This window comes from Pistacia vera, unplaced genomic scaffold (genome assembly GCF_008641045.1).
Source record: "Pistacia vera cultivar Batoury unplaced genomic scaffold, PisVer_v2 Contig44, whole genome shotgun sequence".
NCBI classification, from domain to species: domain Eukaryota; kingdom Viridiplantae; phylum Streptophyta; class Magnoliopsida; order Sapindales; family Anacardiaceae; genus Pistacia; species Pistacia vera.
Window position 1 is genome coordinate 253,419 of NW_022196268.1, and position 26,200 is coordinate 279,618.

A 26,200-nucleotide genomic window follows, 5' to 3' on the forward strand; every position below is an offset into this window, starting at 1 on the left:
TATATCTCAGGTCTTATAACACCAGAGATAATCTGAATTCTCTTACCCAATAGTAGTCTTTCTTCTCATAATCTTTCAGCACCATATACTAACATAGCCAGGGATCTCTCAAACTAATCAATGAATATTTTTATGCAAATCTGCAGAGTACTCAATTTGGATGACGAGTCCACTTGAATTTTTTCCTTGAATTGAAAGACACAATCATCGTCTCATATGGTTACCTCTATGAAAAAAGGCATCCAATGCATCGAAGGAAGCCCAAAACATTCCTGCCAAGCAATTTCTAAAGCTGTTTCATCTGTTGGCATTCGTACATACTACAACTCACAAATGGGTGCACTTATTAATAAAATTAATATCCTCTGTCTGTTGTTGCCATAAATTTTTTTTTTTTCAATTTCTATTTAAATATTCAAGTTGGTACATCACACCTTGATCAAGATCTATCAATTTTTTCTATTATTTATAAAGATAAATTTCCAACAACTTTATAATAAAATTATTTATTTATTTTATTATATAGTTTATATATTATAAAAAAACATGAAAAAAAAAAGTGAGCAAAGTATGGAGGTGGTATGGTGAGTAAAATGTTCAATGTCTTTGTCAATTATGCAAAAGAAGTCAATAATGTCACATATTTTTGTTGGACAAACATACAAATAACATAAATGATATTTATTGGGATGTTGGCTCCATAATAGTAATAAGAACATTAATCTCTCTTAAATCAAGTTCCATTATATCATCCTAGTTTAATGGTGGTTACACTTATAACCCTCTAGAATGAGAATTATGCTACCCTAAAGAGGGTAACTTTCCCTTTCTATTGTGGCTTTTGGATCAAAGTGTGGATGACTCTTAGACCTCGATTCAAAGGTTGTTATAAGAGGATAATATTACCTTCTTTATTTGTAGTATAATCGTAATAATGGATTCAAAATTGAAACTGCCTAATAACGTTACTGAATGATTTTATAAAATAGGTAATGTTACACTTTTAACTAATGTAACGGTTGATTTGATAAGTTAATTTACTTATTTCATTATTTTATAATCGAGAATATATCAACAAATTGACTGCTACATGGAATGAAATATAAAGTTTGGATCTCAACTTTACATGTATAGTATTATATATTTTACTATAATCCTTTGGGTATATAATACAATATAATCCCAATAATCAAATTCAAAGATTCAGAATCTGAACGAACATTAACACCTTGTATTACAGTATGATTTGAAGAATCAAATTCCCAGATTCAAAACCTTGAACGGACTCAACGTCACTAAAACATATGTTACAAAATTCCCAAATTACCCTCTCTAATCCACAGAAAGTGTGGATGTGGGTACCATTACCAAGATGGGAGAAAGGAAGAAAATCACATGTTAACTATGTTATGGTAGGGGGGTCATTGTAAAATGTGGGTCAAAATAGTGGGAAGATGATTGGCAAATCAGGGGTGGAATTGAGAAAAACAAGAGTTTGGAATAGGAACAAGAAGACCCGTGACTCCTCTTTTTATTTTTTTATTTCACTTGTAGATTCACATGCACCTCATTGGAGACAACCGGACAAAATCTAGTACATCGATTTCTATTTTATTATCTCTCAATTTTTTCTTTTCCTCTTTTGCCCTTCACTTCTACGATTAAATTTTACATCAAACGGCACCTTATCAATTCAAATTATTTGAAAAACGGCCAAGATTAGATGAAGGTAAATTACTTTTGAACTCTCAAGCGGATTAGATATGTCTAATGTATTCCTAATAAAAACTTAAATTAATGACAAATTTTTGGAAGATTATAATTCATGAAAAAGATTATAGAACTTTAAGATACTTTCATAATTTATATAAAAATGCCTTCCATAAAGTATATCTAATGTGACATTAATCACTAAAATAAATAAATAATCTTATATTTATTTATATTAAATTGGCGTCTTTAATGGTGTTGGAGCTTGTCTTAAATATTTGTAATTAAATAAGTGCAGAGGATAAATGTTGGTCTCTCAATTTGAATCCATTAATGAACGAGATTAATTAGAGGGAGCAAAAATTAAATTAAAATTAAGATAAGATAAATTTAATTCATTCAATAAATAAAATGAGAAGAAAAGCATAGAGAGGAAGGGCACTTTAGGCATTTTAATCATAAAAATATAAAGAAGATTTGGCGTTGTTGCGATTGTCCAAGTCAGAGGCTTTATGCCACGTCGTTCTTTCAGTTTTATTTTAATTTTTCAAATTTCTATTTTCTGGAACTCGAAAACTTCACTCTTCCTTCTCTCTCTTTCTTTCACTCTTCTTATATACTCTTCACAAATTCTCTCCAATGGCGGCCAATTCATGCGACGAGGTGAGAATTTATATTCGTTCGAGTTTACTAATCGCTCTCTTTCTCTTCTAAACGAGCCTAATTTCGTATTTCGTCAGAAACGACCTCGTTTTGGTTTCGTTTGAGGTATTCATCTCTTTTTAGCAATGTGTGTGTAATTTGCGGTGAATAGTTCGATTACGCGCGGTTTTAGTGGTTGCTAGTGGTTTAGAGTCAGATCATTACTGTTTTCTGTTTGGCTGCTGAGAAAACGATGAGAAAATGTGGATGAAGTGATGAGAAGTTGAAGTGTTTGTTGTTTTGGCTGGCTGATGTGGAAGTTTTGCTGTTTACTTATTTTATTCCTGATTTGCATGGTGAAAGAGAGTTTAATTTTCAGACAAAAAGTATGTTTTTTTTTTTGGTTTGGTTGATGAGAAAATGTGAGAAATTGAAGTGTTTGTGTACGGAAGCTGATGTGGAAGTTCGGCTTGTATTTGTGTATTCTTGGTTTGCATGCTGTTGAAAGTTCCTTTTTTTTTTTTTTTTTTGGAATTTTAGTTTGTAGTTATCTATGGTTGATGTGGAACTTCTATTTTTTCCTAAATTTTATTTATTTTTATTTATTTGATTGCTGAGAAAATGTGGAAAAGGAAAGGATAGAACCTTGAGTTTCTATTTTCTTAACATGTCAACGAACTAAAGACTTTTTTTTTTAAATGTTTTTATTAGTGTTTAATTTGTAATAATATTTACTCAATTCATACAGAAAACAAGGATTAAAAATAGTAGAATTCTCTTTAGCTATCTAATGCATTTATTTTATTTTGGTTTTAGCATACACAAATTGCTGCTATCTTGGATTTTCTTCCTCAATTTTTCTGGATCTAGCTTGGAAGACAAATCATTTTATTTTATCTAGTGATGGAGAGAATTTGGTGTGTTGATGTGTAAAGCCCTGACTGTGACTATTAGGAAATTTCAACCACTAAAAAAAGGATCAAAAGATCAGATTTAATAGGAGTTAGCTAATCAACTTTACGTCAAAATGCTTTCAGAAAGCAACTCTGCTAAAGATTGACATGGGTATCAGCCCAACTTATTCTTGGTTCATTTTCTTTTTTTGAATTTGGTATCCTTTATTGTCTATGTTTATCCACTCTCTCTCTCCCTCTCATATATATATATATATATATATATATAAAATTTGTTTTGGAATCTGCTAGTATTTTCCTATTTTAATGATAATGATAGTATCAATTAAGAAGACCATGGGTATGGACGGTGGATTGGTCTTGTTTTTGTTTTGATTTAAATACATTTATTGATATAGATTATTACTGAACTTTCCAAGAAGCATCTGTTTAGTATGATGTTGTAATCATACAGTTCTATGCTAGTTAAACGAATTAATGGTGGGTTATGCGTGCTCTCTTTTTGCACAATCAACTTTTAACACAATTGATTCTAGGAAAAACCATACTTCCCTGGCATAATGGATGCAAATAACAATCTACCTGTCAGCTGTTCATGCTTCCAGTTACTTAAGCCAAGTTTTGATGAGGTCAATCATCACTGTTCTCTGGGTAATGGTGCTTTACTTAAGTCACTTATGTAATTCAATATGCATTCTTCTATTAGTTGTTTAGTGGATTCTCTTTGATCTGAAATTTCAGATGTTTTGCCTATTGTAATTGAGGAAGCTTCATTTCCAGTAAGGGAAAAGTGTCCCTTTCACAGTTCACATGTAAGTTCATCTTAATATGGCATCCTTTACTTTTCGTTGTTCACATGTAAGTTCATCTTAATATGGCATCCTTTACTTTTCGTTGTTCACATGGAAGTTCATCTTAATATGCATCCTTTACTTCCTCACTGTTCACATGTAAGTTCATCTTAATGTTATGCTTTACTTAATTTACTTAATCATCACTGTTCGCTGTTCAAATGTAAGTTCATCTGAAGATGTCATGCTTTACTTTGTTCTTTGTGTAATTGGATCCTCGTATTTTGAGTGAGAACTTGATGCTTCAAAAAATTTGATTGAAGCAACCGATGACCTTATAGTTGTACATGGAAATTCAATTTCTTTTTTTGAACTTGTAACTTCTGTGTTTGGTTTAAGCAACAACATAAATCTGTGTTTGGTTTAAGCAACAACATAAATCTGTGTTTGCCTTAAGCAACAACATAAATCTGCTATAGTACTGGCCACAAGCCACAATGTTAATGCTTGCTTGAAAATCAATCCCTGTTTTTCATTTCAATTTCCTTCCTGCATCTTTGAACTACCATAACCTTATAACTAGGCTCTCTTTAATCTGTCAAAACTTTGGTAAGAATTCTCCATCCTAAATGATTGTGTCTCAATTTAATTTGGTATTTGTGTACTTTCCTCCAAATGAATACCTTGTCTGAAGTTGGAAACTCTATAGTTCTATGAACTTGATTTTTGTATGTGCAGGTTCAAGATGTGTATGGCATTTCAGTGTTGCCTGAGGAAGACGTCACCAGTCCAGAATGTACATCACAGTTAGCTTTTTTGAGCTTTGTTGAAGTTCCTTTTCCATCTAAAAATCAGATGTGCCTGGATGACCAACTGGATTTTCAAAACTGCATCAATCTACCGATGAAAAGTACCGATGCTTATCAATCTTGTATTGTGGACATTAACATTGATAAGGAAAATTTGGAACCACTTAAATCCAATGATGAAATTGTCGGCAGTATAAAAAGTGAGGGCACGATAAATGTAAGTCTTTTTTCCTTTTCTGCATATTGTGTGGACTTAGAGGAATCATTCTTATATCAGTGTTAGATGTGGTCTGGAAAAGTTTGGAAAAACATAATCTTCAAGTGATTGCTTATTTTTCTTAATTGTTGGTAGTCTTTGTACTTTTCTCTTCTTTTTATAATTTTAGTTACTTGTTGGCTTGCAGCATATGCAAAAGGTGTTGCAGAGGCAAGCAAGCTTAAATATAGGTGAGAATTTTTAGATTTTTTTGAATAATTATGGAAAATTCTTGCAAATTTTGATAATTTTTACTTTCACTTAGAATGTTCTTCATTATAGAATATAAGCCCTTCCATGACTTCTCAATTACAAGATCAAACCCGAGGAAAGAACTTTACATGACATTCATAATCCCAGTATAATTTTGGCTAATGCACACACATGCACGGGCACTTTCAAACTCACAAATAGACAACAGGTGTGTGGTTACTACATTGCATGGAACTATATCCCTATGCAAACCAAGGTGATCTTTATTGGTTCACTCTGCCTTACAGCCTTGCTTCCAGATATAATTGTCTCTGTCACATGTGTCATCAAAGCCTGTAGGTCTCCGTATGGCTGCTCTGCTTGGAATTGCCCTCTCTGTCCCGGCAGTTTCTTCCTAGATTGCTCGTTACCTTCTTCTCTGACAGCCTGAAATCCAACATATTGAAATTCACTTATGTTGGATTTCTTAGGCTCCTTAATTTCTGCATACTATCTTCAAAAAACTCATGTCTCATGTTGTATCAATCCCCTCTGTATAAGTGATACATTTATCAAATATTTTGGTCACTGCTTTGCAACTTATGCCAATTAAACTGTGCTGACAACTAACTAAACTAGTGTTTGTTTCAACAGATAAATCACCGACCGAGAGGATTCATGATGCACCAATTAATAGATGGAGAAGATATAGACGTGCTGCCTCATTCGACTCAAGAAAAGTTGTCCTCCTATTCTCTATATTGTAAGCTCTAGAATCTCAAGCAAACTGCATATACCTATGGGATGATCTGAGACTACACCTTCCTATGCATAATGTCGCATCCTTTTGACTTAGCTCTAAAATGCCATTAACATCTTTTACCAATCCTTTCTTTAGCAGCCAGTTAAGACTAACCATCTTTTTATTTTCTCTCTGGTGTCAGGTCAAGCTTGGGGACCTTAATATTGATATATCTGACCCTGAGGGTTCGACTGAACAGCGATGGTTTTAGCCAGGTCTAATTTCTATGACATTTCCGACTTATATCTCATGCTTGAACCACTTTGAAAGTTTGCTCAGGAATCACTTGTTTCAGTTCCCTTTTCTGGGTTTGGCAATGTTTATATCTTTTAGGCTTCCGGCCTTTGTACATAACTAGGATGATTGAGGTTTGGTATGCAATTTAATGCTTTGATTATTAAATATTGTATGAAGTATACAAAAAAAAAAAAAAAAGATAACCAAAATAAATTACCACAAATTAAGAAAAAGATTAACATATCCATTATTGATTACAAATTAACATAAACACTCTGAACTCTCTTGAGAAAGTTGTAAGTATGATCGCCATGATTTGCAATAGGGTTGCCAAAGTTTCTAAGACTAAGAACACTCCTTGTATAACTGTTGACCATCCTTTTAAAAGTTAAACCATCCAGTACACCAGAATTATAATCCTCTGGCGGAATGCATTCATTAATGTGTTGTATATGATTCGTCTGAAGATCGATAACATAATGCCCATGGTGAAAAGTGTCAAAAAATAAACCTCGATGTCCACAGGCACCAAAGTTTTCCATTATAGTCCCAAAACTTTGCCAATAAGCTATATCATCAGGTCTTATAACACCAGTATTTAATCTGAATTCTCTTACCCAATACCAATAGTAGTCTTTCTTCTCATAATCTCTCAGCACCCATATGCTAACAATAGCCAGCGATCCTCTCAAACTAATCAACGAATTTTTTTTATGCAAATCGGCATAGTACTCCAATTTTGGATGACGAGTCCACTTGAATTCCCTCCTAAGAAAAAAAGGCATCCAATGCATATCTCCATATGCACTCACTCCACAAGAACTTAGAATACAAGAGGGGTTTGAGGAGATTCGTCACCACAAATTCGTGCCCAAAGTGTAAACTTGAGTCTCGAATTGCGTGTTTCGTATACTAAGCACCCGAACAACTTTTTCTGTGTTAGTTGTACAATCAAATCCCATTCCATACAACAATTCCTTCCACATACCATCGGTCTTCAATAGCCCTGCCATTGGCCTCATGTCACGGACTGGGTGTTTTACACTCAAAAGACTAACCTATTAGGTGAAGGAACTCTCCACATTTATAAGCCCAGGACCTCTCTAATACGCTTCCGATGTGGGATTCGTTATATTCTCCCCCACTTAATCATGTGACACCCTCGTCATAGGTGAGGCCCCCTACCTACCCGTCCACCTCACTCTCGTGTGGATCTACAATCACATGTGAACGCCCCTACTTGGACACTTGGCAGGACATCGAAAGACGGATCAGATCTGCTCTAATACCACTTGTCACGGACTGAGAGTTTCACACCTAAAAAAGCTAACCTAGGTGGAGAAACTCCTCCCATTTATAAGTTCAGGACCTCCCCAATATGCATCCAATGTGAGATTTGTTACACTTGGTAGCTCTAAAACTTTTCCCGTGAGAGGATTCAATAGAAAGACTAATTCATGTTGTTGATGTAATTCAACACACATTTGTATGACTCGAACGCATGATAAACCATAAGCAACACAACAAAGTTTATAGTCCTCCTTTTCCCTCTTCTCTGAAAAATCTAGGATAGGAATTTCACTTTTCTTGATTGCATAATTAGCCTCATCGTTTGTAATGGAATGGTATTTCTTCACCAACTTCAAATATGGAGGACTATAAAGAATTTTGAGGCTCTTCAACACGTGCTGATTCGTACATGTTAGCGAAAGAAACACTGTCGATAATGCTGCACCACATCTTCGACACACATCGAAAACGCAAAAGCGATTTTACGGGCAACCTCAAAAAGATATCGACAACGATATGAGTAGGAAAATTACCATAGCACTGCTGCTTGTTCTTCCCAGAAGTACTCGGGCAGTTGGTGATTTCCATTAATATCGTAAACTCAATCTGAAAAAACCAATCCATTTGAGCATATAACCATAAACAAGACAAATATTAAACGAAATCAATCAGTAATTATCACTAAATCTGAGGTTCTGTTTGGTAGCTGAGAAAATCAGTCACTAGACAATCAAATTCTACAGTCTTAAACTCAATGCCAAACCTCAGCTTGCATCTTTGATTATAAATTTAGTATTTTCCATGGAAACAAACATAGTCTTTGAACAACTATTCGGAAATTCTCGAGATTCAAATTTACTTTATAGAGCAAAAGAAAATATTCGTTTTTTTCCCTGATTCCTTGCTCTAAAACTCTCCACGATCAACCAAGAATCTAACTTAAACAAGCCATAAACAAAAGCAAAACCGAAAACTAACCGATCATGAAATGAATACCAATCAGTGACGAAGATGAGGAGAAGGAGACTCTCACTCGATGGTCACAGTGGTGTGTGGCGATGATAGGTGGTAATTTGACGATTAGTTTGAAGATGGGCAAGGAATAAGAGGGGTGAATTTATCCTTTTCAATTTTTAGCAAAGGTGATACTGAAATTTTATAATATTAAAAACTGATTATAATTAGAATTTAAAAAGTTTTGAGTTTTGATTCCTTTAAAACTCTATATGAACTCATACACATGCAATTCGCCATTGTTTGTACGAGTTTCAACAATTGAAAAAGGAAAATACAATTAAAATTAAGAAAAATATCTATCATTCATTACAGCATAGTCAAAAGAAACAAGGAAACAAAACTAAAATTCTAATGGTCACCATCGTTTGTTTCATTAGGCGAAACATAAATATGACGAACTGTCTGGAGAATGTGAAAGTTAAATTCTCATAATTATCGAGGGGAAACATAGATGTTGCGGGCTGTTTTGAGGAAATTATAAGAATGATTTGCAACGGGGTTGCCAAAGTTTTTAAGACGAATAACACTCCTGGTATAACTATAGACATCCCTCTTGCCGTCTGTATAATCCTCTTGCAGAATGCAAATCCTTTTATCAATGTAATCCATCTGATTTTTCTTAAGATCAATAACATGATGTTTATTGGGATAAGTATCGACATATAAACTTCGGTGGCCCCAAGCACCAAAGTTTTCAGTAAACCCATGTCGATATGAACTAAAATGATTTATATTAACATCACTAAATCTAAATTCTCTTACCCAATAATACTCTTTCTTATCATAATCTTTCATCACCCATATCTCCATCTCGTTATAAGGGAGAACATTGACAATAGCTAGGGATCCTCTCAGATTAATTAACGGAACCTTTATACAAGACTTATGTGCAATACTTTAAATTCGGATAACGAATCCACTTGAATTCCTCTCTTTGAAATCAAAAGATCTTATCATCGTCTCGTATCTATACGTTGCTTTAAATTAGAACGCAATCAATGCACTCCATATGCATTCACCCCACAATTACTTAGAATCAAGAAGGGTTTGAGCCGATTCGTCGCCATGATTTGTGCCCAAAGTTGAACTTCAGTATCAATTCCGCATGAGATATTTCCATCACCCGAACAATCTTGTATTGTGTTAGTTGTACAATCAAATCCCATTCCATACCACGACTTCTTGCACCAATTAATCTTCCACAACTCTGAAGTTGACCTCGGTAGCTCCAAACTTCTCCCGTTAGAGGATTTAATAAAAGACTAATTCATGTTGTCGATATTTTCGAATGCATAGTAAACCATATTCAACATAACAAAGTTCATAGGTTTTCTTTTCCCTATTGTCCCCTGAAAATTCTAGGATAAGAATTTCACTTTTCTTCATTACATTATTAGCCTCATCATAGGTCATGGAATGCAATTTCTTCGTTGACCTCAAAAGGGAAGAAGTATACACAATTTGAGGTTCTTCAACACATGCTGATTCGTGCATGATACAAAGAAACCTCGTCAATAGTTTTGCAACACATTTTGGAGTCGATTGGTTCACTCTGCCGTTTGTATAATCCTCTTGCAGAATGCAAATCTTTTATCAATGTAATCCATCTGATTTTTCTTAAGATCAATAACATGATTTTTATTGGGATAAGTATCGACATATAAACCTCGGTGGCCCCAAGCACCAAAGTTTTCAGTAAACCCATGTCGATTATTAAATGATTATATTAACATCACTAAATCTAAATTCTCTTACCCAATAATACTCTTTCTTATCATAATCTTTCATCACCCATATCTCCATCTCGTTAAAGGGAGAACATTGACAATAGCTAGGGATCCTCTCAGATTAATTAACGGAACTTTATACAAGACTTATGTGCAGTACTTTAAATTCGGATAACGAATCCACTTGAATTCCTCCTTTGAAATCAAAAGATTATCATCGTCTCTTATTCTATACGTTGTTTTAAATTAGAACGCAACCAATGCATATCCCATATGCATTCACCCACATATACTTAGAATACAAGAAGGGTTTGAGCCGATTTGTCGCCATGAATTTGTGCCCAAAGTGTGAACTTCAGTATCAAATTCCGCATGAGATATTTCCATCACCCGAACAATCTTGTATGTGTTAGTTGTACAATCAAATCCCATTCCATACCATGACGTCTTGCACCAATTAATCTTCCCAACTCTGAAGTTGACCTCGGTAGCTACAAACTTCTCCCTTAGAGGATTTAATAAAAAAACTAATTCATTTTGTGATATTTTGAATGCATAGTAAACCATATTCACAACAAAGTTCATAGTTATTCTTTTCCCTATTGTCCCCTGAAATTTCTAGGATAGGAATTTCACTTTTCTTCATTACATTATTAGCCTCATCATAGGTCATGGAATGCAATTTCTTCGTTGACCTCAAAAGGAAGAAGTATACACAATTTGAGGTTCTTCAACACATGCTGATTCGTGCATGATAGCAAAAGAAACCTCGTCAATAGTTTTGCAACACATTTTTGACCACACTCGAAAACGTAAAGTGATTTTACGGGCAATTCCAGAACGATATCATGGACGATATCAGTAGGAATATTCTTTCCAGAAGTACTATCAGTTCATGATTTCATTAATCTCATACATAAACTGAATCTGAAAATGTCCATGAATTATATAGTGACATCTAATTATAAACGCAAATATCAAATTCACCTGATCGAGCAAGAAAGCTCAAGTCTAATCGATAATGCCTTGGCTCCTAAAGAAACAATGAAGGTAATATAGTAATTAGTAAATAACAACATAATACTAGCAGAAAATTAATTATTGAATCTAAAAACTTATAGTAACGAATTATAAACAAGAACTACTCCAAAAGCAAAAGCTAATTTGTATAACCACCACCGAATTTATAGTTAAGGCTCAAAACAAGATTTTAACCTATTTGTATAAACTTACAGTGAATTTGGTGTAGAACACAAACCCTAGGACACACCCCCAAGCACGAAAACAGATATATTCATACTAAAAGTCCTAAATTTATAGTTAAGGCCCAAGAAAGATTTTATCCTTTATGGGAGAAGATTTTTTCTCTCAAACTCTTTAGTTTTTTCTTTTTCCTTTTTCCTTTTTTTTCCTTTTCAATAAAAGTGGTATTTTCTTAAATAAGGAAATTTGCAAATCTGGAGAAGAGATGCTTCCTGATTTTCAATTTTGCTATTCCATATTTGCAGGAATACAATATATTACAGAAAGACTTTTCTTTCTTTTGCCTTAAACTTTGCATAAAGCATTGAAAGCCCGAGTACAGACCTGGGTTTTTAATTTTAACATTCAACAGAACTTGTAATAAATATGATACTGCACTGGATACAATTCATTATTCTGCAAAAGCCTGTTTCATTTAAAGCTTTCAACATGCCTAAAAATGAATCATCTGACAAAACAAATCCCAAATACAGCTTCTATACTCAGTTACAAACATTTCAAAGATGTTCCTCAAAAGAACCCCAAAAAAGAAAAAAAAAAAAAAAAAAATCAGAACTGTCTGTTTTAGTATTCTGGAACAAGGATAATTCCTTCAGCAACTTAAAATACTAAAAACTTGAAAGTATATTGAACAAAAAGTTGTAGGCAAGTTAGCTGAATTCTCTCTAGAGATGTTTGAATGGTTCAAAGTTGTAGCTTCTTTCTATATTTTCTACATTTTGTTTAACAAGCACAACCCCCTCGTTTCTGATCTATCTGAGATACCTCACGTCGGCTTTAGGTTGACATCCACCATGTCTTCTTGTTTTGTGGAAGAAAGGCTCCATTCCTGGCAATGCGCCGCTATCTTGCAAATAGAGGCTGTAATATTACATAAACCATCAAGATTAAAGTGATAAACGGACCCAAATGACAGCAGTTTCTGGAATGAAAAAGAAATGCAATTTGTCCATTATTATTTACCTTGATATTGAATCCTGCTTTGCACTTGTTCTATAACATGACTCCGGACTCGCGAGCCTTGCCATCTCCTTCCTCTATGGCACTTGCCTGTTTTGTTTCATCACCAAACCCACATTATCAAACAACTTATCCATACATCCCAAACCAAAATAATTTATGCTAAAATGCTCTGTTCATTCATGAAAGGACACATTGATGCAATAACATTCCGTCAAAACTCCAATCGGGAAGTTAGTTCTTTGCAAATTACCTTTTATCAACAAGATCGGTTTTGTTCCCAACAAGGACAATAATAACATCACCACCGCGTTCTGTTCGAACCTCCTCAATCCACCTAGAAGTGTTCAAGAATGATTGTCTATCTGCAGGGTGAAATCATTTGGAAATTTGAAGCAATATGCCTTCTTGTGAATGGTACAAATTGAACTATCGTTAAATAAAAGATAGAACAATGTGATAGTCCCATTTCATCTAAGACATTGCTGGATATTTTCGGTTTAACATGATGCTAATTTGTAATTTTAGAGTCAATTGCATTGAAAACTAACATTGACATAAGTGTTTTCAATTTTCAAAGAAAAAATTTCTACTTTCATGATCTTGTAATTTTACTAAGTTATATACAGAGTTGAATACTCACTAGCTACATCATAGACGATTACTGCAACAGAGGAATCTCTGATGTAGCTTGGAATAAGACTCCTGAATCTCTCTTGCCCGGCTGTATCCCTGCAAAATTCACATATAAAGTTCCAAAATCAACCCCACAAAAACAAAACATGAAAGTAATAATAGAACAAAAAAAATCTAAATCAACCAACAGAAATTTTATTCACACAATTACACATTCATCACAAACTTCCATTAAAGAAAAAAAAAACATTGAAAATGATTCTTACCAAAGTTGCAAACGAACCGTCCGATCTTCAAGGTACATTGTTTTGGATAAGAATCATCCCAATTGTAGCCTGCAATTCACTAACCAAATGATAAACAACCGACAAATTACCAAAAAGAAAATAAAAGCATCTTCCAATAACCATTAAATTTCAGATCGTTCGAGATCAAACGATTATTCATTTACAAAAAAAAAAAAAAAACCCAAAAAAAAACGTAAGATTTAAAATGTAGCTAAAACATTAAAATTTAAAAGAGAAAAAACAAAAACAAAAAAAAAATTCAAGACCTGATAAGTGGTGTCGAATTTATCGTACATGAAACGGGTGATGATGCTGGTTTTTCCTACGGATTGATCTCCCAAGAAAACCAACTTATATTTGGCAAGAGGCGAGACTGTTGCCATGATTATGTTATTGAAATTGAGATCTGAAAATTTTGAGTCAGATTGATCTGAAGAGAAGAAGAAGCTGCTTTCAGTTTCAATCCGTTATATAATGAACGAGGAAAAACCGCCAACTATGACGAGGGAGACTTTGAACTTGTTCTCTCACTTATTTTGTTTTTACCCTTCTCTTTTTCTTTTATCCTTTTACACCCCTATAAATTAAATTAATTATTAAATACCCGTAAAAACCCGTTTAATAATTATTAAATATTATAATGATGATTAAAATAAAATAAAAAAAGGTGCGTGAATTTATTGAAAGAGCGGATCAAAATTCTGAAAAATACTGATGAATCATTCTCAAGATAAAAAAACTGATAATAATAATTAAAATTCATCAATAAATTTTAATGTTTCTTAATATCGTTCAAAATAATTTATTATTTTAAGGGGAGAAAATAAAAAGATAAAATGAGCATGATCTCTCTTTAAATCTTTAGACTTTATAACTTGAGTAAGCAAAAATCTTGATTTAGTCCAACATATCAATCATACCCTTTAATCTTTAGCTCCAATCTATACATATTTTATTATTCATGAACGATTTAATTAAATACTAGCATTAATTAAATGAATCTCATCTTGCTATTAAGTAACTTCAATGTTAGGTAAAGTGTAACGCTGAATCAAGAACTTCTTCTCTAAGATTTATTTTAAGCTTTTGGGATTTTGAATCTAGTGTTTGTTTCATTATTGATCATAAGCTTTATTTATTGAAATAAAAACTCAAATTGGAAGTGTTTTGATCTCTGTTTTAAAAACTGGATTGGACTGACGGGTTGTACCGATCTGACCAGGACCCGGCAGCTTCTCCGCTCCGGTTCAAGTATTAGAGGGTTTTTTATAATATTTCAAAATTACAAGGGTTAATTTGTATTTTATAGGGGTGTTTTGAAGAGATGTTAAAAGTTTATGGATTAATTAGTAATTTTTTGGGGGTATTTTGGAGATAAATAAAAATTTTAGGGACTAATTAACTTTTTAGGAGAATTTTTGTAATATTTAAGAGATTAATATGTAATTTTTTAAAAATAAAATTGTCGCTGACGTCATCGATCCAACCAGTTAGCCCATGACCTTGGTAGTAAAACGGGTTTCCCTTCGATCCGGGTTTTAAAACAATGGTTTTGATCCGAAAACGAGACGAACGATATTTCAATAATTGTGAATCTAAGTCAAATTGCTTCACATACATGCAATAACACAGCACATGCTTGAAAGAGATCTCTCACTTGAAAATAAAATTTACACTTTGTAAATGACATGCATGCATCCACATTTTAGCTCCAATAATAGCATTTATTAATATTTACAAGTATTAAGTCGATGAGGTGCGACCAATCAGTCACAAAACACGAATAATCAATCACAAAATATAAACGGTTGATGTATATTAACATGACGTATCATGATTAGTTGATCACACATAAAACGTGGATAACCAACAAATGTTAACATGACGTACATAACTAACAAATGTTAACATGACGTACGATGATTGGTTGATTGCGCATAAAATAGAGGGGTAATGCTATGCGTACTAACGGATTTTACTAAGCAGTGTACTAACTTAAAGCATAGTACGGATACCATACACATAGTACGGGTACTATGTGTGATTTTAACAAAGGTTAGTACATTGGTTAGTAAAATCCGTTAATACGCAAAGTATTATTCAAAATAGAGTTACTCAATACTTTCTCTATCCTCATATATGCTAAGTGGCACTTGTATGGTACAATTGAGTTCTATAAAAGCAGCAGAAAGGCCTCTTTAGTAAAGCATAGGCAATAACAAAACATTCCGAGCCAAGCATTATGAAAGTTGGAGCCACAGAATAGCTGGTCCAGTCAACTGTACGTGGTTGAAAATGGACGATTCATACCCAATATTCTCTCTGCTTGCCCATAAATGTTCACCTGGACGTTTGGTCTCTATCAAATTTTTGAGACATTTTGGCCAACAAAAAGGACTTGTATTAACAGCCCACCAAACCCATTTAATGTTACTACCATTCCAACCACAGACTCACTTCTCAAAATTATTTAAGCCATGCCCCAGTCTCCTATAACTTGATCCTCTTCACCAGATGCTTCACACAGTGAGCCACCATGAAGTCATCATCTTCGGCAATTCAGTTGCGAAGCCCTGGCAGTGATTCTGATTGCCCTGCTCAAGCTTATGAACAAAGTATAGTAATTCCCAACAGATTCATCATAGCCGATAGCATCGAGAAAAAGGAACACTCATGGTACACAAAAAGAATGTGTTACATATGTGAACTCAATAACTTGAAATAGCATATTGTGTTGTTACATTACATCTCACCTTTACTTGGTTGTGTTCTACAGGTTTGTCAGTTCTCAAATCCCAACAGATCTATCGATTCAAGTTCAAGATGTCACCTTTAATGTTCACAAGGTAACAATTATAGACAAGAGTTGAAGTATACTGCACAATCATTGAATCCTTCTCTTGCAGAGCTAAAAGAAACTAAGTAAATATCTTGAATATAGAAAATTACTTCATATATTCATATAATAGTCTTGCAAATTGAGACACTGCATAACATTCAAATCCTGCAGATAAGTAGATATCTTCATTACGAAATAGTTGACATTCAATAGGCACTTAGTTTGACGACTCTACTTTCTATAGACAGTTTTCTGGTGTATGACTTGAATGAACTGTTAAGGGTGCAGAACTGTGTATTCCATCATCTGATATCTCATATGATTTTCCTGAAACAGTATCCCTTGGTGTCAAAATGCGGGTACATAGGCCGACTGGAGCTTCAGCCTTCCATCTCAAAGTTTGGGTATGACGTTAAGCTTGAAAACTTCCCAGGAGGACCAGATATTTTTGAGATCATTTTGAAATTTTGTTACGGCCTCCCAATAGACTTCAGCCCTGAAAACATTACTCCACTAAGATGTGCAGCAGAATTTCTAGATATGAGCGAAGAATATGAAGATGGAAATCTAATCTCCAAAACAGAATCTTTCCTAACATTGGTAATCCTTTCTTCATGGAAAGCAACCATTACTGTTCTCAAATCTTGTGAAACTTTATCTCCGTGGGCTGAAAACCTTCAAATTGTCAGAAGATGCTGTGATTCAATTGCTTGGAAGGCTTCAAGAGAAAATTCAACAAACGGAGATATTGTTAATGAAGAAGGATGGTGGTTTGATGATGTGGCTACCCTTCAGATTGATCACTTCACAAGGATTATAACAGCAATAAAGGTGAAAGGAGAAAAAGCAGAGGTAATAGTAAAATGCATCATGCATTATGCCAAGAAATCGTTGCCAGGCATGGAAGTAGAGTTAGAAGGACTAAGAGGATACGGGTATGGAAAGAATGAGCTGCAGTTCAGTATTTTGAATGCAGGAAAGGAGGAAAGGGGGGTTGGACACAAGGAGCAAAGAATGATTATCGAAAGCTTAGTAAGTATACTTCCTCCTCAGCAAGAAGCTGTTTCTTGCAAGTTCTTCTTGCAGATGCTGAAGATGGCAATAGTTTATTCTGCGTCACCAGCTTTAATTGCAGAGCTTGAGAAGAGAGTGGGAATGATGTTAGAAGAAGCCAATGTCAACGATCTTTTGATTCCTAATTATAAAAATGAAGATCAAGGAAAACCATACAAGTGAGTAATCTAATCTCTTTATTCTAAATTGTTTGACACGTGTTAAAATATCCAAAGAGGAACTCTTATGAAGAGATTTCATCATTAACAATTAACTAATTTGCAATATTGTTTATCTGCAATCATGATGCAGTTCACTTGAACGACACACAATGCACAACACTGATGTGGTGCAAAGGATTGTGGAATACTTCTTGATGCATGAACACCAGCAGCAGCAGATGCAACAAAAATTTGGAAAAACTAACGTAAGTAAGATCTTAGACAGTTATCTTGCTGAAATTGCTAGGGACCCAAACCTCTCCATCACCAAGTTTCAAGTGCTGGCTGAATCCTTACCAGACAATGCTCGAACATGTCATGATGGTCTCTACAGAGCCATAGATACCTACCTAAAGGTTACCTATCATTTGTCCATTGTATCTCTCCGAATTTATAGGTTATTCAATTTTTTAAACCTAATAATCTAATATGCTTTTTCAGTCTCATCCTTCTGTACCTGAACATGAACGAAAAAGGCTGTGCAAAATAATGAACTGCGAGAAACTGTCACTTGATGCATGCACGCATGCTGCACAGAATGATCGATTGCCTCTAAGAACAGTTGTCCAGGTAAGTTTCCTAAGGACTTCATACCAGAAATTTCTCATCCCCCATGAACTATAGAGATAACAGAAATTTTGCTAGAATTTTTGAATTATCACTTTGCTGGACATGATTTAAGTACAGAGAAACAGGCCATGTGCTTAGCATTCACCATATGTCATGCAGGTGTTATTTTCAGAGCAAGTAAAAATGAGGACAGCAATGACACGAGGTGAAAATTCAGAACAGGATGAAAACCAGTCATCTACAAGTGTAGAGATCAAGAACCTGAAAGTTGAACTGGAGAATGTAAAGACAAGAATGACAGAGCTACAAGCTGACTACTCCGAGCTGCAGCAAGAGTACGAGAAGCTAAGCAACAAGCAGAAGATCATAACAGGATGGAGTTCAGGTTGGAGGAAGATCAAGGGATCGTTCCATTCAAAAGTCGATCCAGATGAAACTGGTGATCGACAACAGAGACCCAACTCAACTAGCGTCCGAACCAGCTTCAGACGAAGGCGGTCAATAGCCTAAATCTCACTGATATCTCTACATTTTCTGTATAAAAAAATCTGTTTCTATAGCATCTCTTGTAGAAATATATAGCCGAACTCAAAGTTTGTCCTTTTTTTGCAATATATCTCATGTTTATTAAGATAAATAAAGTTCAATCTTTGCCATATAACTATCTTATACAATGTCACTTTACATAACATAATGGGTAAACATTGTCATTTCACACTGAACTAGCTCATTTATATTACCGAACACCATCACACATTGCTATAAATTAAACTCAACTAAACATAAAACTCAAAACTTTCATCAAACATACATAACATAACTGGTAAAGGTTTATCATTTCCACTAAAACTAGCTCAGCACCATCACCATAGGCCATAACATAAACTCAGAAAAGCATAAAAAATTCTGAAACTTTCATTATTATTCAATGAAGTTCACAACAACCCATTATCACAAGAACAACAAAACCTTAATTAAACCATAATTAATCATCCATAAACTCTGATTAATCGATAAAACAAGCATTTTCTACCTCGACCTCATGCTACTCCATGGAAACTTCACAGCTGCCCCGTCATCAACCAACCCCTTCCCCTTCTTCTTCTTGTTCTCTTCACTTCTCGTCTCTCCCTCAAGCCAATGCTGTCTCTTCCCTTCCTCAACAAAACTCGACTTCTTCTCTTTTTTCATCCGCTCCTTTTCATCCAAAATCATCCCAACAGGAAACAAATCTCGCGACAATGAAAGGGGATTCTTTAGAGTGACATAAGCCTTCTTGTAGTCGGGTTTCGCGATCAACACGCCGCCCCGCTTCATCTTCTTTCCCTCCATGTTGAGCGTACGGACCTTCTCGACTTCGAAGCCGTAGAGGGACTCGAGGACCCGTTTGATTTCGATCTTCGAAGCTGATGGGATGGTTTTGAGCGCGATTTCTGAGATGCTTGTTAAGTTTGGGGTGGTGGGCATCAAGAGTTTGATGGGAAGATTTGCGAAGTGAACTACTCTTCTTCCTAGTCTACCCGCCATTGTTGTTGCACTGTGTTTGTGTTTGTGTGAATTGAAGAAGAAAGGTTTATTTGGGGTTTTGTAGTCTGGGCTTGGGCTTGATCTTGGCCGGGGATGATTAAGCCCACTAATTGGGAATTTGAGAATAGTTTTTGAAAGAATGATACGTTACCGTTCAACCTATCAAATCATTTATATGTCTGATTAATGAATAAAACTGCTTTATTTCTTTATTAATTTCAAAGATTATATAACAGAAACTTTATTAGATTCACCCATAAATACACATAGAACCTTTTTATTTTCTAAATAATTGTATCATATATAAAACATATCGTACCATTTATGAAAAATGTTAGTCTTACATAGAGATATATAAAGATATCATACCGTTCACTATTAAAATCATTCGTATGATTCGGTCAGTTCAACCACTCTTCAACATGCTATATTGTATTACTAAAAATGTTATATTAATAGAAAGATAGATTATCTTGAAGATCACTGAAAATGTTATATTAAATAGATTTCGTTAGATTAGAATAAATTTGTGGATATAAATAATTAATATGTTTGGTTGAGAGGAATAAAAGAATTATAAGAAAAGTTTTTTATTGAATTACCCTTTTTTTTTAATGTTATTAATAATATTATATTATTATATTATTAATATAATATAATACTGGTATATTATTAAGGGAGTGTTTGTCTGGGCTTATGAAAATTAGTTTATAAGCAACAAGTGCTTATAAGCTAAAATTAGCTTATAAACATTTGAAATTTTAAGCAATTACGTGTTTAGTTAAAATACTTATAAGTGACTGATAAGTAGTTGACGTGTTTGGTAAAATATGGCTTATAAGTACATTTTATTATAAAATGACTAAAAAATGTACTACATTAAATAAGGGTATACTATGGAATTTTAAAATTAAACAAGGATAATGTAGTAATATATTTGGTCAAATTAACTTATAAGCAGGGTGTTTATAAGCAAAAAAAAAAAAAAAAGTACCTCTCCCCCAACTTATTATTATTATTATTATTTTTTTTTGTGGCTCTTGATGCATGCACGCATGCTGCACAGAATGATCGATTGCCTCTAAGAACAGTTGTCCAGGTAAGTTTCCTAAGGACTTCATACCAGAAATTTTCTCATCCCCCATGAACTATAGATATAACAGAAAGTTCTATAAAAGCAGCAGAAAGGCCTCTTTAGTAAAGCATAGGCAATAACAAAACATTCCGAACCAAGCATTATGAAAGTTGGAGCCACAGAATAGCTGGTCCAGTCAACCTGTACGTGGTTGAAAATGGACGATTCATACCCAATATTCTCTCTGCTTGCCCATAAATGTTCACCTGGACGTTTGGTCTCTATCAAATTTTTGAGACATTTTGGCCAACAAAAAGGACTTGTATTAACAGCCCACCAAACCCATTTAATGTTACTACCATTCCAACCACAGACTCACTTCTCAAAATTATTTAAGCCATGCCCCAGTCTCCTATAACTTGATCCTCTTCACCAGATGCTTCACACAGTGAGCCACCATGAAGTCATCATCTTCGGCAATTCAGTTGCGAAGCCCTGGCAGTGATTCTGATTGCCCTGCTCAAGCTTATGAACAAAGTATAGTAATTCCCAACAGATTCATCATAGCCGATAGCATCGAGAAAAAGGAACACTCATGGTACACAAAAAGAATGTGTTACATATGTGAACTCAATAACTTGAAATAGCATATTGTGTTGTTACATTACATCTCACCTTTACTTGGTTGTGTTCTACAGGTTTGTCAGTTCTCAAATCCCAACAGATCTATCGATTCAAGTTCAAGATGTCACCTTTAATGTTCACAAGGTAACAATTATAGACAAGAGTTGAAGTATACTGCACAATCATTGAATCCTTCTCTTGCAGAGCTAAAAGAAACTAAGTAAATATCTTGAATATAGAAAATTACTTCATATATTCATATAATAGTCTTGCAAATTGAGACACTGCATAACATTCAAATCCTGCAGATAAGTAGATATCTTCATTACGAAATAGTTGACATTCAATAGGCACTTAGTTTGACGACTCTACTTTCTATAGACAGTTTTCTGGTGTATGACTTGAATGAACTGTTAAGGGTGCAGAACTGTGTATTCCATCATCTGATATCTCATATGATTTTCCTGAAACAGTATCCCTTGGTGTCAAAATGCGGGTACATAGGCCGACTGGAGCTTCAGCCTTCCATCTCAAAGTTTGGGTATGACGTTAAGCTTGAAAACTTCCCAGGAGGACCAGATATTTTTGAGATCATTTTGAAATTTTGTTACGGCCTCCCAATAGACTTCAGCCCTGAAAACATTACTCCACTAAGATGTGCAGCAGAATTTCTAGATATGAGCGAAGAATATGAAGATGGAAATCTAATCTCCAAAACAGAATCTTTCCTAACATTGGTAATCCTTTCTTCATGGAAAGCAACCATTACTGTTCTCAAATCTTGTGAAACTTTATCTCCGTGGGCTGAAAACCTTCAAATTGTCAGAAGATGCTGTGATTCAATTGCTTGGAAGGCTTCAAGAGAAAATTCAACAAACGGAGATATTGTTAATGAAGAAGGATGGTGGTTTGATGATGTGGCTACCCTTCAGATTGATCACTTCACAAGGATTATAACAGCAATAAAGGTGAAAGGAGAAAAAGCAGAGGTAATAGTAAAATGCATCATGCATTATGCCAAGAAATCGTTGCCAGGCATGGAAGTAGAGTTAGAAGGACTAAGAGGATACGGGTATGGAAAGAATGAGCTGCAGTTCAGTATTTTGAATGCAGGAAAGGAGGAAAGGGGGGTTGGACACAAGGAGCAAAGAATGATTATCGAAAGCTTAGTAAGTATACTTCCTCCTCAGCAAGAAGCTGTTTCTTGCAAGTTCTTCTTGCAGATGCTGAAGATGGCAATAGTTTATTCTGCGTCACCAGCTTTAATTGCAGAGCTTGAGAAGAGAGTGGGAATGATGTTAGAAGAAGCCAATGTCAACGATCTTTTGATTCCTAATTATAAAAATGAAGATCAAGGAAAACCATACAAGTGAGTAATCTAATCTCTTTATTCTAAATTGTTTGACACGTGTTAAAATATCCAAAGAGGAACTCTTATGAAGAGATTTCATCATTAACAATTAACTAATTTGCAATATTGTTTATCTGCAATCATGATGCAGTTCACTTGAACGACACACAATGCACAACACTGATGTGGTGCAAAGGATTGTGGAATACTTCTTGATGCATGAACACCAGCAGCAGCAGATGCAACAAAAATTTGGAAAAACTAACGTAAGTAAGATCTTAGACAGTTATCTTGCTGAAATTGCTAGGGACCCAAACCTCTCCATCACCAAGTTTCAAGTGCTGGCTGAATCCTTACCAGACAATGCTCGAACATGTCATGATGGTCTCTACAGAGCCATAGATACCTACCTAAAGGTTACCTATCATTTGTCCATTGTATCTCTCCGAATTTATAGGTTATTCAATTTTTTAAACCTAATAATCTAATATGCTTTTTCAGTCTCATCCTTCTGTACCTGAACATGAACGAAAAAGGCTGTGCAAAATAATGAACTGCGAGAAACTGTCACTTGATGCATGCACGCATGCTGCACAGAATGATCGATTGCCTCTAAGAACAGTTGTCCAGGTAAGTTTCCTAAGGACTTCATACCAGAAATTTCTCATCCCCCATGAACTATAGAGATAACAGAAATTTTGCTAGAATTTTTGAATTATCACTTTGCTGGACATGATTTAAGTACAGAGAAACAGGCCATGTGCTTAGCATTCACCATATGTCATGCAGGTGTTATTTTCAGAGCAAGTAAAAATGAGGACAGCAATGACACGAGGTGAAAATTCAGAACAGGATGAAAACCAGTCATCTACAAGTGTAGAGATCAAGAACCTGAAAGTTGAACTGGAGAATGTAAAGACAAGAATGACAGAGCTACAAGCTGACTACTCCGAGCTGCAGCAAGAGTACGAGAAGCTAAGCAACAAGCAGAAGATCATAACAGGATGGAGTTCAGGTTGGAGGAAGATCAAGGGATCGTTCCATTCAAAAGTCGATCCAGATGAAACTGGTGATCGACAACAGAGACCCAACTCAACTAGCGTCCGAACCAGCTTCAGACGAAGGCGGTCAATAGCCTAAATCTCACTGATATCTCTACATTTTCTGTATAAAAAAATCTGTTTCTATAGCATCTCTTGTAGAAATATATAGCCGAACTCAAAGTTTGTCCTTTTTTTGCAATATATCTCATGTTTATTAAGATAAATAAAGTTCAATCTTTGCCATATAACTATCTTATACAATGTCACTTTACATAACATAATGGGTAAACATTGTCATTTCACACTGAACTAGCTCATTTATATTACCGAACACCATCACACATTGCTATAAATTAAACTCAACTAAACATAAAACTCAAAACTTTCATCAAACATACATAACATAACTGGTAAAGGTTTATCATTTCCACTAAAACTAGCTCAGCACCATCACCATAGGCCATAACATAAACTCAGAAAAGCATAAAAAATTCTGAAACTTTCATTATTATTCAATGAAGTTCACAACAACCCATTATCACAAGAACAACAAAACCTTAATTAAACCATAATTAATCATCCATAAACTCTGATTAATCGATAAAACAAGCATTTTCTACCTCGACCTCATGCTACTCCATGGAAACTTCACAGCTGCCCCGTCATCAACCAACCCCTTCCCCTTCTTCTTCTTGTTCTCTTCACTTCTCGTCTCTCCCTCAAGCCAATGCTGTCTCTTCCCTTCCTCAACAAAACTCGACTTCTTCTCTTTTTTCATCCGCTCCTTTTCATCCAAAATCATCCCAACAGGAAACAAATCTCGCGACAATGAAAGGGGATTCTTTAGAGTGACATAAGCCTTCTTGTAGTCGGGTTTCGCGATCAACACGCCGCCCCGCTTCATCTTCTTTCCCTCCATGTTGAGCGTACGGACCTTCTCGACTTCGAAGCCGTAGAGGGACTCGAGGACCCGTTTGATTTCGATCTTCGAAGCTGATGGGATGGTTTTGAGCGCGATTTCTGAGATGCTTGTTAAGTTTGGGGTGGTGGGCATCAAGAGTTTGATGGGAAGATTTGCGAAGTGAACTACTCTTCTTCCTAGTCTACCCGCCATTGTTGTTGCACTGTGTTTGTGTTTGTGTGAATTGAAGAAGAAAGGTTTATTTGGGGTTTTGTAGTCTGGGCTTGGGCTTGATCTTGGCCGGGGATGATTAAGCCCACTAATTGGGAATTTGAGAATAGTTTTTGAAAGAATGATACGTTACCGTTCAACCTATCAAATCATTTATATGTCTGATTAATGAATAAAACTGCTTTATTTCTTTATTAATTTCAAAGATTATATAACAGAAACTTTATTAGATTCACCCATAAATACACATAGAACCTTTTTATTTTCTAAATAATTGTATCATATATAAAACATATCGTACCATTTATGAAAAATGTTAGTCTTACATAGAGATATATAAAGATATCATACCGTTCACTATTAAAATCATTCGTATGATTCGGTCAGTTCAACCACTCTTCAACATGCTATATTGTATTACTAAAAATGTTATATTAATAGAAAGATAGATTATCTTGAAGATCACTGAAAATGTTATATTAAATAGATTTCGTTAGATTAGAATAAATTTGTGGATATAAATAATTAATATGTTTGGTTGAGAGGAATAAAAGAATTATAAGAAAAGTTTTTTATTGAATTACCCTTTTTTTTTAATGTTATTAATAATATTATATTATTATATTATTAATATAATATAATACTGGTATATTATTAAGGGAGTGTTTGTCTGGGCTTATGAAAATTAGTTTATAAGCAACAAGTGCTTATAAGCTAAAATTAGCTTATAAACATTTGAAATTTTAAGCAATTACGTGTTTAGTTAAAATACTTATAAGTGACTGATAAGTAGTTGACGTGTTTGGTAAAATATGGCTTATAAGTACATTTTATTATAAAATGACTAAAAAATGTACTACATTAAATAAGGGTATACTATGGAATTTTAAAATTAAACAAGGATAATGTAGTAATATATTTGGTCAAATTAACTTATAAGCAGGGTGTTTATAAGCAAAAAAAAAAAAAAAAGTACCTCTCCCCCAACTTATTATTATTATTATTATTTTTTTTTGTGGCTTATAAGCTCAAAAAAATTATAAATAAACAAGTCAGCTTAATTTTAGAGCTTATAAGCTAGTTTGACCAACTTATAAGCTTAGACAAACACCCCCTAATTATGGTAAAATTATAACATAATTAATATAACCAAGTAATTTTAGAAAACTAAAAAAGAGGTGGTATTCAGATTATCCCTATATAATCTATTAGTGATTACTATTGGTATTGGA

General features: G+C 34.4%; 5 protein-coding genes and 1 pseudogene across 8 annotated transcripts; 3 read left to right on the plus strand and 3 right to left on the minus strand.

Annotated features, from left to right (window-relative positions):
* Window positions 1-2,280: 2,280 nt before the first annotated feature.
* On the plus strand, window positions 2,281-6,518 carry LOC116144273. 4 transcript variants are annotated; one of them, XM_031429743.1, is made up of 7 exons: window positions 2,281-2,478; window positions 3,803-3,917; window positions 4,008-4,078; window positions 4,796-5,083; window positions 5,271-5,313; window positions 5,969-6,077; window positions 6,259-6,518. In XM_031429743.1, the coding sequence occupies exons 2-7, from the start codon at window positions 3,827-3,829 to the stop codon at window positions 6,335-6,337; spliced, it is 681 nt and encodes a 226-aa protein (XP_031285603.1). In that variant the 5' UTR covers window positions 2,281-2,478; window positions 3,803-3,826; the 3' UTR covers window positions 6,338-6,518. The 4 variants fall into 4 exon arrangements, with proteins under 4 accessions (XP_031285603.1, XP_031285600.1, XP_031285602.1 ...); XM_031429740.1 differs by having other exon boundaries at window positions 2,281-2,472; window positions 3,801-3,917; XM_031429742.1 differs by having other exon boundaries at window positions 2,282-2,373.
* Window positions 6,519-12,373: 5,855 nt separating this feature from the next.
* Window positions 12,374-13,949, minus strand: LOC116144257 (annotated as a pseudogene).
* Window positions 13,950-15,994: 2,045 nt separating this feature from the next.
* LOC116144256 (BTB/POZ domain-containing protein DOT3-like) lies at window positions 15,995-18,872 on the plus strand. The gene is made up of 6 exons (XM_031429717.1): window positions 15,995-16,209; window positions 16,310-16,379; window positions 16,709-17,604; window positions 17,738-18,002; window positions 18,088-18,216; window positions 18,376-18,872. The coding sequence occupies exons 1-6, from the start codon at window positions 16,070-16,072 to the stop codon at window positions 18,724-18,726; spliced, it is 1,851 nt and encodes a 616-aa protein (XP_031285577.1). The 5' UTR covers window positions 15,995-16,069; the 3' UTR covers window positions 18,727-18,872.
* Window positions 18,873-19,113: 241 nt separating this feature from the next.
* Window positions 19,114-19,762, minus strand: LOC116144259. The gene has a single exon (XM_031429718.1). The coding sequence runs from the start codon at window positions 19,741-19,743 to the stop codon at window positions 19,246-19,248; it is 498 nt and encodes a 165-aa protein (XP_031285578.1). The 5' UTR covers window positions 19,744-19,762; the 3' UTR covers window positions 19,114-19,245.
* A 1,439-nt stretch (window positions 19,763-21,201) lies between these two features.
* Window positions 21,202-24,079, plus strand: LOC116144293 (BTB/POZ domain-containing protein DOT3-like). The gene is made up of 6 exons (XM_031429764.1): window positions 21,202-21,416; window positions 21,517-21,586; window positions 21,916-22,811; window positions 22,945-23,209; window positions 23,295-23,423; window positions 23,583-24,079. The coding sequence occupies exons 1-6, from the start codon at window positions 21,277-21,279 to the stop codon at window positions 23,931-23,933; spliced, it is 1,851 nt and encodes a 616-aa protein (XP_031285624.1). The 5' UTR covers window positions 21,202-21,276; the 3' UTR covers window positions 23,934-24,079.
* A 241-nt stretch (window positions 24,080-24,320) lies between these two features.
* On the minus strand, window positions 24,321-24,969 carry LOC116144294. Its single transcript, XM_031429765.1, has one exon. The coding sequence runs from the start codon at window positions 24,948-24,950 to the stop codon at window positions 24,453-24,455; it is 498 nt and encodes a 165-aa protein (XP_031285625.1). The 5' UTR covers window positions 24,951-24,969; the 3' UTR covers window positions 24,321-24,452.
* Window positions 24,970-26,200: the final 1,231 nt, after the last annotated feature.